The 14,450-nt window shown below is 45.4% G+C and overlaps 1 protein-coding gene and 1 pseudogene across 6 annotated transcripts; one reads left to right on the top strand and one right to left on the bottom strand.

Moving 5' to 3' along the window:
- Window positions 1-16: 16 nt before the first annotated feature.
- LOC9642063 lies at window positions 17-2,057 on the top strand (annotated as a pseudogene).
- Window positions 1,813-14,427, bottom strand: LOC9642062 (serine/threonine-protein kinase ATM). Of its 6 annotated transcripts, none has more exons than XM_024660713.1 (77): window positions 14,343-14,427; window positions 14,192-14,291; window positions 13,992-14,126; window positions 13,765-13,926; window positions 13,569-13,713; window positions 13,358-13,514; window positions 13,185-13,306; window positions 13,054-13,126; window positions 12,898-13,004; window positions 12,759-12,848; window positions 12,649-12,705; window positions 12,555-12,600; window positions 12,413-12,487; window positions 12,321-12,362; window positions 12,191-12,261; window positions 12,084-12,132; window positions 11,974-12,030; window positions 11,789-11,911; window positions 11,622-11,723; window positions 11,390-11,571; window positions 10,917-11,343; window positions 10,783-10,857; window positions 10,610-10,738; window positions 10,435-10,560; window positions 10,258-10,379; window positions 10,078-10,201; window positions 9,978-10,024; window positions 9,865-9,928; window positions 9,735-9,809; window positions 9,564-9,683; window positions 9,353-9,517; window positions 9,181-9,296; window positions 9,091-9,127; window positions 8,914-9,041; window positions 8,728-8,866; window positions 8,551-8,670; window positions 8,401-8,499; window positions 8,309-8,355; window positions 8,100-8,256; window positions 7,849-8,049; window positions 7,728-7,799; window positions 7,619-7,676; window positions 7,456-7,573; window positions 7,282-7,405; window positions 7,075-7,230; window positions 6,983-7,030; window positions 6,817-6,924; window positions 6,678-6,764; window positions 6,390-6,623; window positions 6,243-6,343; window positions 6,125-6,191; window positions 5,870-6,076; window positions 5,625-5,789; window positions 5,485-5,580; window positions 5,279-5,427; window positions 5,022-5,229; window positions 4,928-4,972; window positions 4,797-4,880; window positions 4,663-4,746; window positions 4,535-4,615; window positions 4,394-4,474; window positions 4,282-4,344; window positions 4,088-4,228; window positions 3,981-4,037; window positions 3,856-3,915; window positions 3,709-3,803; window positions 3,546-3,654; window positions 3,409-3,498; window positions 3,278-3,357; window positions 3,146-3,224; window positions 3,049-3,095; window positions 2,898-2,997; window positions 2,709-2,840; window positions 2,528-2,662; window positions 2,411-2,476; window positions 2,238-2,369; window positions 1,813-2,180 (listed from the first exon to the last, which is right to left on the bottom strand). In XM_024660713.1, the coding sequence occupies exons 1-77, from the start codon at window positions 14,412-14,414 to the stop codon at window positions 2,103-2,105; spliced, it is 8,322 nt and encodes a 2,773-aa protein (XP_024516481.1). In that variant the 5' UTR covers window positions 14,415-14,427; the 3' UTR covers window positions 1,813-2,102. The 6 variants fall into 6 exon arrangements, with proteins under 6 accessions (XP_024516481.1, XP_024516480.1, XP_024516476.1 ...); XM_024660712.1 differs by having other exon boundaries at window positions 5,279-5,580; window positions 5,870-5,953; window positions 6,002-6,076; XM_024660708.1 differs by having other exon boundaries at window positions 5,279-5,580.
- Between the last annotated feature and the right edge of the window lie 23 nt (window positions 14,428-14,450).

The following is a 14,450-nucleotide window of genomic DNA, read 5'->3' as shown; positions in this document are numbered from 1 at the left end:
GAGAGAGTGAGTGGAAATGGGACCCAAGAAGAAGGGGGATGGCAAGAAGAAGAAGGGTGGCAAAGGCAAGGGAGGGAAGAAGTCCAAGGATGGCGCTGGGCCGTCGGGGCCAACACCCGAGCAGCTCAAGGCGCAGGTGGCAACGCTTACTGCGGACAAGGCCAAGGAAGAAAATGAGCGCAACCGCATGCAGATTGATCGGGTGAGTGTTCCTGGCCCCGAGCAGCTCATTTGAAACGTTCAACGTGCTCGTGGCCTGGCCGCGCAGGACAAGGTGGCGTCCTTCTGGGACATCAAGAAGAAGGAGCACGAGCATGCTCTGGCACTGGTGCGGAACAAAGACGTCGAGCGGGAGCAGCTCCAGGAGAGGCAGCAGGCGGAGATCAAGGTGAGCATTTGCCTTTAGTCGACTGCAAACTCGTGCGCGTGCATGCAGGTGTACAACCAGCGGATGAAGCACCTCTTATATGAGCAGCAGAACATTGTGGGCAGCGTCAAGGCCGAGAACGAGGTGGCTCTCAAGCTGCAGCGCCAGCAGGCAGCCCAGCGTGAATCTCAACTCTTGTACGTGGCTCTGCTTGGATCATGTCATGATATGTACTGATAAACACCTTGTCCCTCCTGCTGATGCAGCTGTGCGCTGCAGGAATGATCTGCGTACACTCAAGGACAACAAGAAAGAAATGGAGCTCAACTATGAGGACACGATCAAGCAGATGAAGCTCGTATGCCATGTCTGTATCCCTGGCTCATGATATCGTTTCTGGCAGGACCATGCCAAGGAGATAACAAAGATGAGGCAACAGTTTGACCTGGATGCCCAAGATCTGATTGCCAAGACTGACAAGAAGGTTTAGTTGCTCAATGGCTCAAACTTTGCTGCTTTCTCCAATGGCGTGACACGCACAGATCAAACAAACCAGAGACAATGACGAGTTCCAGCGGAAGCAGGAGATACACGAGATTGAGGAGCGTAAAAACATGCACATCACGGACCTCATGAAGAAGCACGAGAAGGCATTCTCGGAGATCAAGTGCTATTACAACGACATCACCCAGAACAATCTCGACCTTATCAAGACGCTCAAGGTGACACAAACAAGTTCCATTGGAGTAGGGCAGCAGACTGACACTGCCGCCAGTGTAACCTTTTTAGGAGGACGTGACTGACATGAAAAAGAGGGAGGCTGCAAACGAGAAGCTCATGTACGAGATTGCGCAGGAGAACAGAAGGCTGACCGAGCCACTGACACGGGCTCTAAAGGAAGTGGAGAACCTGAGGAAACAGATGGCTCAGTATGACAAGGTAACGAATTCCTCTTTCAGAACTGCCTGCTGATCAAAGTAAAACCAATACAGGATAAGCACTCCCTTCAGCAGTTGCGTTTGCAACACGTGGACGCTCTCAAGCACGTCCAGAACCTGGAATGGGAGTACAGGCTGCTCCAGGAGAAGCTCGAAAAGGTATTGCATGCATGCGCATGCATCCCTGGGGACGCGATATCACGTAGTACAAGGCTGTGTGTCTCCAGGTCCAAGCGGAGCGCGATGACTTGTACGCTCGGTTTGAGTCGTGCATTTTTGACGTGCAGCAGAAATGCGGGGTCAAGAGCTTGCTGCTGGAGAAGCGCGTGCAAGTCTTGTTGGAGCAGCTGGAGAAGAAGGTGCGCGTGCGGCGGGGCAGAGTTTTGTGTTTGATTCATCACCTGGTGGTTGCAGGACACTCAGCTGGGCGAGGCCATGGGCGCATCCAAACTCCTGGACGCCACCAGTGGAGCCAAGTTTGGAATTGACAAGGTTATAGACACCAAGAACCAGAAGATCAAGCGGCTTTATTACGAGCTCGGGAGGGTCACCAAAGTAAAGATTCGCAGTTCAGACTGGCGCTCTCTGATCATTTTCGTCGTACATATCTGTGCCTTCAGGCCCACAACAGCGTTGTCAAAGCTTTTCAATCCAAGCTGGCCGAGTTCGGCGTTCCTCTGGAGCAAATGGGACTGCCAGAATACATCGCCAAGCTGCCTGTCTAGTTTCCTCAAACAGCTGAACCTCGTATAGCTTCAAAACACAGCACCTTGCATCTGTGAAAGAAGCTTGCAGCATCACAGCCAAGCGGCCCAACCAGGAAACAAAAGGCACAGGTTCTCTGGATCTTGTGCATCTTGGACCAGCTGCTGGACCTGTAATGGGACAGTTCTTAAAGAAAGAAAAAGAGAGCAATGCCAATCCTTTATTACCTGACCCTCGACTGTACGGTTCTCGCCATCACGATAGCCATCAAGCTTTTGTTTAACGCGCATTAGTGCCCGTGTCGCATCTTTGTTTCCCTCCACTTTATCAGGGTCCTCCACATCCGCATACTCGGCTCCCTGAATGGAAATTAGAGAAGCATTATAAAGATGATGTATACCTCTTGTCTCTGCAGCGCCTTGAGGGGTGACAAGGCCCATCTGTACAAAGGATCGTGTATGAACACCTGCATAGCAACCTTAGCAAACTTTCTTCCGCCTTACTTCGTAGCACTTACCTCGATAATGGTGAGCAACGCTTCCTTGTTCGCTCGCAAGACGGAAAGCGTCGCTTCACAACATCTCCTGAACACTCCCTCCACACCCGTGACACCCATACCATCGATAACGTCCCGTGTGAGTCTAAACGGAATCTGGAGGTATCCCAAGTCAGCTACGGCACAGCAAGCAATCAGCTACCGTTTCTGGTGTCTTAAGCATCAATCCTTGGTCAAACGCCACCCCTAGATCGATATGGACGACATCAGCATTAGCCTGATCAATCAAAATGTTCATCGAATGGCGGTCTCCCAGTCCCACAACGTAGCCAACCTGAAATTAAAGACGTGATCAGCAGAGAACAAGCACAACAAATGAGAAATTTCTCACCATTGAAGAAGCTGCCACACTTCGCGTATAGTTCAGCCGCTTTTCAAACCAGTCTGCAGCTCGAGAGAAGTTCTCTCGGAAGAAGTAGCGGAAAACAGGCCTAGCAGACACAACTTACAACCACCTGGCAGAATAAATCTCATAGTCTCACCTAAAGTTTTTGCACACGGTCTGGAAGGCCGCGCTTTTGTTGGATTCCTAACCAACAAACGGTGAACAATGGATAGCTCGCCGGGCGTCACACATACCTTGACTATATGCTCTCGGCACTCCGCAAACGTCCAATCTGCAACGCTGTAGCGAGTGTGTGCTCCTGGTACTTTAGAACTAAACAATTTTCCTTCTCTGAGCAAACCAGAAGATCTCATACTAATTCTTACCTTCCCAGCAAATACTGTCCGAGTGGAATGGTCCCATTCACCCATTCCAGAGCACCAGCACTCGGAGTGAACGGAACAACCTGAGTTTTCGAAAGTAAGAAACGGGATCATATGAAAACTGCTAGTTGTACCTTGTATGTTCGTATTTGAAGACATCTGATACGAGTTTCTGAATGATCCTTTAAGAGTGTGTTGACAAGACCAAAAAGTTGCTCCATCACCTGAAAATCGATGTTATTATCTCTCCAAGGTCTTAGAGACTACAGACCGCATCTTGACGGAGATCATCACCCCCAGATTTGGCTAACTGGCGATACTTTTGGCCGTCCGATCCGCGGCACAGCACAACTTTTGGAACATTAACGCCTCTCATTACACTGAAATGTTTTGCGCTTTTAGTTAGTATGAAAGCAAGACCAAGTTAATCTTACGTAATGCTTCCCTCGAATCCATCGAAATATGGGAGATTTTTACCAGAGTAGTCACAATTGCGATCTACTGGAATGTTCGCAGTCAAAACGGGGACCTGTATAAATTTCAATTGAAGGAAATATTGAAGGATAACTTCTAGTATTTACCAGATTAAGTCGTCGCACACTACGAATATCCCTTGGATAGGGTACTGGCTTAAGGCAGTCCTGCAAAAAAACAAAGTAAAGAAAAATTAGCTACAAAGTAGGCCAACGCTGCACACGGCAATTACTTGCTGTGAGACCTCCAGCTCGGCCAGTTTGATATACACCTCAACCATATCTCGCACCTAAATAACAAAGGAACCACGTCCTGAATTGTGATGTAATAATTAATTACCTGCATGATCAAATTAGAATGGCGATTAGTTAGCTCCTTCAGTAGCTCCTCTGCTGCACGTTTTTTCTCTAGGTCAATAACGAAAGCGTTTTTCCTCTTCTGGTTTTCCTTGATTCGATCCCCATTGGCCAGCGCCAGTAACTAAAGTTGTAAATCCACATTAGAAGGCACATAGCTTGGTAGAAGCACAGTACCTGGTAGAGTGAGTGGTACGGATGCTCAATCGCCATCTTCTTCACAAGTGAGGCCACAGCAAACTGCGAAACGACAAGTCACAGTCTCAAGATTCAGGACTGAAAAACATACCTGAAAATCGTTTGCCGTTTTTATGGCACCCATTCTGGATGCTATTTGATAAACCAGCGGAAGGAACTTAAACGACGGTACCTGCCAATGTGATGTGTGCCAACTAGAAGTCCCCCTAATTTGCAGCACAACTGAACTTACCTTATGCACAGTCTCGATCATGTCATTTATAACAGTTTTGTTCTCGACGTTCCCAAACCAAAGAGAAACCAACCGAAAGACCTATCGAAGTAGATTAAAACTAGGCCAATATTACGAGTTTAGCTTACCACTCTCATATCATACTTGTCACTTGAGAGTAAGCAACTCCTGTAGGACTTGAGGCAAGTTCTAAGCACACGTGCCATGTCGCCCTGCAGACATCATTGTCAGGCAGGAGCAAGTGTATTGAGCTATAACTCACATGCATCTTGGTCCACTCTACACTTTCCAGTTTAAGCTCCTTCTGAACTTCCAGCGCCTTAAGAGAGTAACCATGCGTATCATCCTTTCAAAAACCAAAAAGTTATTACAGCCAAATAAAAGAGTGCTTACTTTTGATTCTTTGGCTTTTCTCACCAGTGCCTCATACTCCTTCATCTAAAGAACACAGATGATGTGACAAAAAGTCTTTGCAAGTTCATCATACCTTCATATTTCTCAGCTGTAATTCAGTTTGCCACTCGGTAGAGCCAAGTCGATCTTCATAACTTCGATGAAGAGCATTAGCAAAATGGGCCAGGTGGAAATGTGTTTTACTTCTCCGTTTCATGAAATCGCTACTACCAGAACTCGTAGATCTAGTCTCAGCAATGATGACAGCTTTCTCAAGATAAGACTCAAGGATTACATGAGAGCTGCAACGAAAATTTGTTATGGACAAAATAATTTCGGGCACGTTGGTACCTTGCGGATCTTGTTTGTGCAAGCCACTTTCCAGCAAGACAATACAAAGCCATGGAGTCCGTCGAACCAATATACGTTAACAAGTACTTCACAAGACTTACTGCCAATTCACGCTGACCTTGCGCCCATAGGACTTTAGCTTCTTCAATCTGAAAGACCATATACATTAGTATACTTAGTCGACATGAATTAGAGATAAAACAGACCCGTCCGGCTCTTAAAATCTCGCTGCGCTTATTGTCTCCTTGGCAAAGGCCTTTGAGCTCTTGAATTGCACCTGCTGCTTGATTGAGTCTTCCAGCCTAAAAACTTATTGGTAAGCGTCAAATGAGAAAGAGTTTGGAACCTTTCTGGCAAGTGCTGCGTATTCAACAAGATAACAAGGAAGACAGTCCTCCCGCTGAAGAACCCGAAGAAGTACTTTCATAAAGCTCCCAAATGGTTCCAAGAGGTTGTAGTTTCCCGTCGTTTGTTTCGTAATGCCTTTCCACCTCGTAAATAGCATTTGTATCTGCAGAACCGAATGAAAGATTTTTTTTCCAGGGAAAAATTAGAAACATATAAAATATAACACGTAAATCCCTTACATACCTCGCTGTCGGGAGGGGTGCTAGGTCCACTAGATCCCAATGATGGCCAGCGGAGACTCCAAGCGAACGGGAGACAATCAACAATCTGAAGAGAGACAGTATCAGGATCACAAACGTAAAAGGTGTAACGAGCCTGGAGTTTGACGATAGATGGATAAACATTTTGAGTGCTTTCAAGGCTGGTGTGCGCAACATGAGAAACAGTGTCCTGATAAACTTGTTAGACTTGAGAGAAAACGATACATAAGAACCTTACCTCTTTCATCCGTTTGACAGAAGTGTCAAATCTGCTGAAATCTCCTTCAACGAGACATTGAAAGGAGCTGCTAATGAAGATAGCAAAACTTATACTACATAAACAACAATAACATTACCTGAGTAAATTTCCATGAAAGCCCAGCTTAAGAGAATCATCACCGGTGGGGTTCATATCGAAACTCAGGTCCCACTTTCCAGACTTCCAGGCACCTTCGTACTGCACACAAGAAAGATCATGTGATGATCTCAAAGGCTGGATGTACCTGTAATTCTTTGAACTCCTTGTCGTTTAATAGTTCCATCTTGATGTTTCTAAGACCTGTGCTGTAAACGTCCCTCACCTGAGAGCATCCTGAGTGTTGCAGCGCCCGTACAACACCTTTGTAGTAACCCTTTAGGACGTCAGTGTTATTTGAGCTACTTAGCAGCAAATCATATGTTTCCAAAGCCTTTCCCCAGTTGCCTTCATGCTCGTACAGCCTGACTTGTGATATGGGCTGAGAAACATATTCTTGGCATCAGATAGACAACGTTCAAGTAATTGATCTTACATTGTGAGTGTAAATTATGCCATAGATGCTGTCTGGTTCATTCACCTTCGTATACACAGACAGAAGACGTTCCAGATGTTCGGGTAGCTGGCAATCACGTTAAGACACGATTACAGTCAAGAATGATGCAAGATTTTACCTCGTCCTCATCTCCCGAAAGTTCTCGTTCTCCCAGCACAGCCTTTCCGAAATTTTCTTCACACCAATGTTCAACATAGAGAACAGAAGTGAAGTACGCCGCACATTTCTGAACAGTTTCCAAGTTAAATGTCATAGAACCCAAATCAAACACAAAATAAGCCGACCTGTGCTGTCTTGGCCGTAAGAAGGTAATCCACATCCAGCCAATAAACCTGAGGAAGAAGAAACCTGAAAGATTATAATGAAATTCAACTACCTTAGGCCACTTTAGAGGCTCCAGCGTATTTGTTCCTTGCGACAAGCCTTTGGCTGCTGCCTTTACGTGACAAGCTCGTAGACTATTAAAAGCTTCGAGAAAAACTTGCATCGACCTTGTATTTTTGTTGACATCGGAAAAGATATGGTCTTGAACCTACATGTGAAGCTGTAAGCTTTCTGATGAAATAAACAGACCAGCACTTGCATGTGTAACAATAGTAGTGTACAGAGCAGAATGAATTGGGATCACTTTAGCCAACGACCCAAGCGCATAAGGGAGCAGAAACTCAGCTAGTGCAGCCTTAACCTCAACCAGACTCTGACAAAGCCTGCAAGCATTTTCATCCTAAGTCCAAAATATAACAAAGAATAAAGTCACCTTAAAAGAGTATCTTCGGTGTAGCTTATCAAGGCATGAACCAACGAACAAATCCAAGTCTCGTAACTTTTGTCGCTAGTGCTCCAAACTGATGAATCTTCAAGCTTCCCAGATTTTGCTGCATGAAAACGATGAAAAGATGTCTATTTCCAAGCTCACTTACGAGCATTACACCCAAGAACTAGGTTCACCAACATTTTGTTAGGACCATCGGTATGCGTCTGAAAACAGTAGCATGTGTCAATACACATTGCCTGCTTTGCATGTTTTACCTCCAAGTACGCTCGCTCTTGTTCATTGAGTCTATTTAAAACGTCATAACCATTTTTGGTTGCCAACAAGCCCTGCACAAATCCGTGACTTGTTTTACAGATTACCAAAGTAGATTCAGACCTTTGCTGTTTGATACGCCAGATCAATTATAAAAACATCTTTATCTAGTAAATAGCTGCACAGCTGAGTCAGTACTACTTCCAAAATATCCTCAGACGGCCCAGCCACGTCGATAGTTTTTGAACGATATGAGGGACGCAAGAAATTTCTGTTAGCGTCTGGCAAATGGAAAACCACCGCTTCACAATTTCCAATTCCAACCTGCAATGGTAAGTGGATGACACATAGCTTTACAAACAAAACTGTCTTACCGCAGCTAGAAGTTCCGCAGTCAGATTCTTGATGTCATAATCATGATCGTCATTGCATGAGAGAACAAGTTCCCAAACGGCAATCACTAATTCATCAGAAGTGAAGAGACTCCGAGATTCCGGTGCATCTCGCAATTGGTTGCAAAAGCTTCGAAGACTGAAAAAAGAAAGCAAAAAGATTGAAAAAAAGATAGAAATAAGAAGTAAACCTCCATAGTCGTAATTGAGAGGGAAGAGAAGGAGCCTTCTGCACAAACTGAAGGCACTCATGAGTGTTATATGTTGCATACTCCGTTCTTACCTTTACAAACTCTTTTGAAAATGCATCGGCAGAACGCAATTGAGCTTGGAATTCTCTTATCGTGTTGAAGCAAGGAAAGTCCGGAAGTTGGTTAAGTTCCTGAAAAGAACAGGTTCAAACTGAAAAGCTTATCAAGCCAGTATGCAGTACCTTCACATAGGGGGATAAAGATGATTCGCCTTTCAGAGTCACACGATGAAGTAGCTGAAGCACAGATGAGCACAATAGATCACCGTTAAAAGTACATGACACCAGTCCAGAAACAAGAGCCTGTAATACCAAAGATATTTGAGATGCCACCATTAACTTCACAATAACAAATATAACCTGTAGATGCTCTCCCAGAATCCACATAGACGACTGCGGTTTGCGCTCCAGTTTATCAATCATTGCATTTATCAATAAACAGCACTTCGGTTGCAAGTCAACCATTTCAATTGATTGCAAAATTATGTGCATCATGTACCTGCCATGCCATTGTAAGCTGTATGACCTTAGTAGACAAAAAGTTACCGGAATGTGCTCGGAATCACAATTCCGTCCTCGATAACGTTCAAGAATGCGTCCAGTTTTTCCAGAGAGTGCCGTGTGTGGCGCCAGTGAGAAGAACTGGAAGCCTCCTTGTGAATTTCTAGCAAAATCTGTTCTTCACGTCAAGTGAGAATCAACATCCCAGGCGCATGCACTAACCTGGAATACGAGCTCCTTCACTTCTTGGCGTCTACTACTGAGTAAATTCCAGTGTTATCAGTTAGAAATATTTGAATGTACGATACATACTCTTCAAATAACCCCTTCGCAACTGCCCTTACGGCAGCCATGGCCGCATCCTTCGAAACTGATGGCAACACAGCGTCCGCCTTCACTAGCAGAATGATATTTTTTGCAATAGAAAACTGTCGTGCTGTATGTAAGCACTTCAGCCGCACAAGAAAAGAAACTCAGCACCTACCACGTGTTGTTTTATAAGCTTCTCCCGCTGAATTTGAGTTTCAAATAGAGGGCTTTGAAGAACCAACGAGGCTTTATCATATCCACCCCAATCCAGAGCGGCAAGGAAGGCAAAAATAGAGGCAAAGTTCTCCTCGACCAATGAACTGACAGACATTGTTCTCTCCTAAACAAAAGTAAGACTCAAATGGGCAAATACCTGCTATGCATACCTGTGCTATCTGCTGAATTTCGGCATGTTGTCCATGTAGGAACGAAGAAGGTAGTATGAACGGAAGACAATACTCAAGGAACCCGTATGCATTTGAAGGTTGGATAAGTATGTCGCTCACCTGGTTACATATAAACAATCAAATAAAGTTAGAACTTCAAGATTTGCATACCTTCAGGAGTTCACTTATATGAAATGAAGCGGCAACCCAGCAGTCCAATATCGATCTGAGCAGCTGCTTGAAGAACTTCAAAACAAATATACACGAACTAGTAAACAGCGCATATTACAGCTATCACAACCTTAAATCTGTCTGTATAGCCCAGTTGTTTGGCAATTTTATTAAGCACTGCAACGACTAAACTCCTGCAACAATCAAATCTCAATTGTGTTATTAGAAACATGCTAACATTACCTATGCATGGGCTGTAGAGCAGCTTGGGCAAGAATAATGCACACAGCCTGAAAAGGTAAAATGAGCATGACAATGAGAATATAAATAGCAGTGGTCGTACATCAGCTTCCACTTGTTCGCTTGCAGCTGCTACTTCACCGATAGCTATTATTGCCGTTTTATACAGAAGAGCTTCCGTTGTATCACCTAGGTGGGAAGTTGATAGTTTCACTCCAAGACTAGCTCTAGCACATGCACTAACTTGTCAGAGATCTTATCATCATCGCAAAAACAAACTTACTGGACATCCTGTAGAAGTTGGGGATGTCCGCTCCACGTCTCAAACAAGATATGTATTCGGCTAGCATGACCGGCCCTGACACGAAAGTCAGGATCTTGCAGAAGTTCCAAAAACATTAAATCCTACAATCAGAAGCCGTTGTCAAAGGGATTGATTACGTAACAAGCTACGGGATACCTGGGCAAGGGTCGCATCCAGTATCATCAAGTCTGCAACAGCTTCGCCAATTTTCAAACGCGTTGTATATTGTAGAGCATTCACCTTCGAAACGTATTCTATAATCTTTTGAAACCTTGGAAGTACCTGAAAGAAAGCTCAAAGCTATAAACAAGGAAATCTGGGGACGACGGACCTGTGCCAGTTTGGCTTTATCTTTCTCGGCTTTCAACTTTGACAGCAGCAGTTGGGAAGAAGCCAGAGTATTGAAACAGGTAGAGTCACAAACTTGACCTTTTTGTAGGGAATTCATCAATTCTTCGACCTGTCCTTACGCGTCAAAGCACTGGCAAAACTAACGCAGCTTACCAGTTCCTCAAGTCTCGGTAGCATCTCAGGAATCGTAAAAATACTGCACATAGAAAATATGAGCTTTTCACGAACCTGCGAAAACCTTTATGGTCAAATGCCATCCAAACATTCATTAAAGTGAAAACAACTACCTTAAAGTCCTCTGAAGCAAGCAGTAGATCTCGCAAAATATGAAACGCAGCCTCTGGAATTTGCCGGCCGAGGCTGCAAATCATGGATATGCATATGACTTTCCAGTTTTCTCGTTTAGGTGCATCCAGCTCCGCATCGTTCAGTACAGAATTAGAAGTTGTGGATTCACATACTCTGCCGTCCTCTAATAAACTCCGCAAGACTTTCAATAATCCTTCAAAGGAGCACCGGGAAACAAGCTTTGTCTGGCCGGCGCTTTCTGCAGAAACAAGCTCATCTAATGCAAGAAGTGATTTCACAGTGAGTTGTCTAGATGCCTCCCCAGTTTCTCCAACACTTTCCAGTCGCAAAATGCAGCACCCCATAAGAACTGCAGGTGAGGTAAAGATTTCTCCATCGCGACTCCAAAGAAGGACTGTGTGACCTCTGGAAAAAAAAATCTCAGAATCATTTCATTTAGCAATAGGCTTACCTCGTTTTCCTTGAAACCTCGACTCCCACAAAACAGTAGGACACAAGTACGGCCACCCGAAGGAGAGATTCCAGTCGCTGGCATTTTACTTCTTGAATAAGTTGCAAAATACCTTCACCAAGGATTTGAAGTAAATCGTCGCTTTGAGAAAGACTCACTAAACTGTTTCGTTGGAATTCAACCTGAAGAAACCAGCTTCTAAAAGAATATCCACGAATGCAAATGTGCTTACGTTGATTGCGGACAATCCTTCAACTCCACAGTTGGCTAAAACTTCGTCTGCAAGGTCAAGTTCACGCAACTCCGCTTCTAGAACCTTGCCTTGTTCCGTTTGCTGAGAAATTTAGGCGAGTAACTCGGCACGGAGATTTTATCACAAATAGTTAAGAATCTAATTACCTCCGACCAGCTCTGTAAGAAAGTAGCGGCATCCTTTACTTGAAATTCCAGCGCACCAACCGAGAGAGAAAGGAGCGTCCAGCTTATAAGCTTGAGGGGTACCTGACATTCCGAAGATCCGGCCTAAAAGACGAGAAGTTACAACAGAAAAAGAACAAAAGAAAAAGAACGAGAAGGTTGGACACCTGAAACTTCAATGCCTTCAGAGCCCAAACAAGAAGAGATTTTCGAAGAACAAAGTCCTGGAAGAGCAAATCGAATGTCATTCCAGGTATCTGATCAACCTATTAATTACCTGACAGGGAGCAGTCGAAAACAACACAGAAACAAAAAAGAGAGCACTTCTGCGGGTGCGATAACTGTTAGCAAAACCTGCGGAAGAGCTCAAGGAGATGACGATACCTTGTTGGTTGATCTCTGAATACGTGGAGCTCCCAAATTTCGTTCGGAGCAACAAAAGCAGGCGAGTTATTCTGCATCGCAGAAACAACAAAGTCAGAGGTCAAAGTCTCATAATACCCGGAAAAGCTACCATAAGCAATATGTTGCTCAGTAGCTTCAAAGCCTCGTCCACCTGCAAGCATCATGAGAAGACAATGGGGAGGAGTACGACATCACCCATACAAGAACCAGCACAGTGCTCATCAACAATATCCATTTGATTGTCGCCTCCCACACACACTGCCAAAGGCTTGCGTTCTGCAAGACTAGCGGACGTAAATAACAGAAGAGTGCAGAAGAGTGGAAAAATTACAATCTACCACACCTGCCAGGTTCCATGGTCCCCAATATCACAAATCTCGTTGACGCATCTGGATTGTTCTGAATAATGTCAGATATAAGAGCAGTGGAAGACAAACCTTATAAGCCATAAAGGTACTTCAAAGGACATGACGTTGATCGCTTCAATAGGCAACCTTCAAAAAGCACATACATATGTTTATCATACAGCATTGTAGTCGAGACGTACCTCTGCACCAAAGCTTGAAAGACATCAGATAAGAACTGCTGCGGAAGCTTAGAACCATAGTGCCTCAGCAGAAGGCAAATGGCGCCAGCCCTGATTATTGCAGGAATGTGACGATGTCGCACACCAACATGACTCTTACCACAACGGTTTCAAATCACGTATTCTGTCTGTGATGAGCGCAGTGACGCTCTCCTTTTTTCTACGTTTAGAGCTGTTGGTAGCATGACCTCTGTCCCTGCCGAGGAACTGAAAGAGAGAAGTCAGAACGGGAGAGTATAGCAAACGCTGAATGCACCTCAAAAATGACTTGGGCAGCAAGCATTAGAAACGAGTGTGTCGAGCTCGCAAGTGGTACAGCCTTGGTGTCCCTGGGTAAAAAGAATAATGCGCTGTAAGCTTCTTGGCATTACGAAAGGTTCGGCTTACCAACACTTCCCGTCCAGTTCCTTAACCACGAAGTCAAACAACTCCTCGAGGTGATCGGTTTCGTCGTCCCTCACAATGCTGCTTAGTTTCAGTTGCATCCTCAGATACAGAACAAACAAGTCCTGTAACAGTAAAGGAAATGAGCATATAAAGACCGCAGGGTAGCATCTAACCTTGGTAGCAGTGTCGGTAATTGTAGCCCATGACCGGAAAAGGCATTTCTTAGCACCGCAATGAATTTCAAGTAGGTGACTGCCTAGATTTGGTCCATCATGCCTCAACAAGCTGGTGACTGCCTCTAGAGCCTTTTTCAGACCCGCTTTGATATCACTGGTTTAAGAACCCGCGTGTCATGTCCGTAAACTCCCAGAATTACGAACACACCTGATGTGCAGAAAGATGTTGGAGAGCTTGGCCGCGACGTCCGGCCTTAAAGACGGAGGGATACCCCCTGGTGGATTTTTGACGATGGACAGAAAGGCATCGTCGTGCGGCTGCGTCTGAGTTTGCAGAAGGAACTGGACAAGTTCTAGAGCAGGCAACCAAGACTGTGTGAGGTCGTTTATAACGCGAGAGTTACCTGCATATGTTTCCTCCTTCATGCGCAAGCGGTATTCGTGCTCGCTAAGAAGATCGGACACAATAGCGCAGTAATCAGCTTGGAAGCTGGGAACAGTGACGACGGTATCCACCAAATGCTGGTACAGGTGACTGAGCTTGCGCACCAGGACCCCTCTCTTGTCTGCGATCAAAGGATATTCAGTTGACAACACGTCGTGCTTTTGAGCAAGATTGCGCGCAGCTTACCGGAGGCACAAGCCCTCCTCACCAGACTCCTGAGTACCTTGGCATACTCGAAACTGGGCGCCTTCTTCTTGGGCGTTTTCAGGTATGACGAAGTGCCCTCGCACAAGGCATGCACCACACCCGGCCATGTCGATGCTGCAGCACAAAAACAGGACAGGGCGAGATGAGAAAAGAAAGCGAGCGAGCAAAAGCTTTGTTACGCGGAATCTGGCCCTGGCGCTGGAGCCTTTCCGTCTGCTCGTCCAGCAGCCTCGAGAAATCCCGCATGTTGACATACTCCTTGAGCAGCTTGAGGCCGGCCTGGTTTGGGGCATGCCAATCCGACTTGACACATGAAAGAGGCGCGCTTACCTCGCGCTCCCTGTGGCGATCCGACCTCAGCTTGGCGACCATTTCCTCCACAACACGGACATTGACGGCCATAGCTCGCCCTAGGCTATAGCCCTCCTTCCCCCGCGC

Source organism: Selaginella moellendorffii, unplaced genomic scaffold (genome assembly GCF_000143415.4).
Source record: "Selaginella moellendorffii unplaced genomic scaffold, v1.0 SELMOscaffold_77, whole genome shotgun sequence".
Taxonomy (NCBI): domain Eukaryota; kingdom Viridiplantae; phylum Streptophyta; class Lycopodiopsida; order Selaginellales; family Selaginellaceae; genus Selaginella; species Selaginella moellendorffii.
This window is presented reverse-complemented; position numbering and strand designations above follow the sequence as displayed.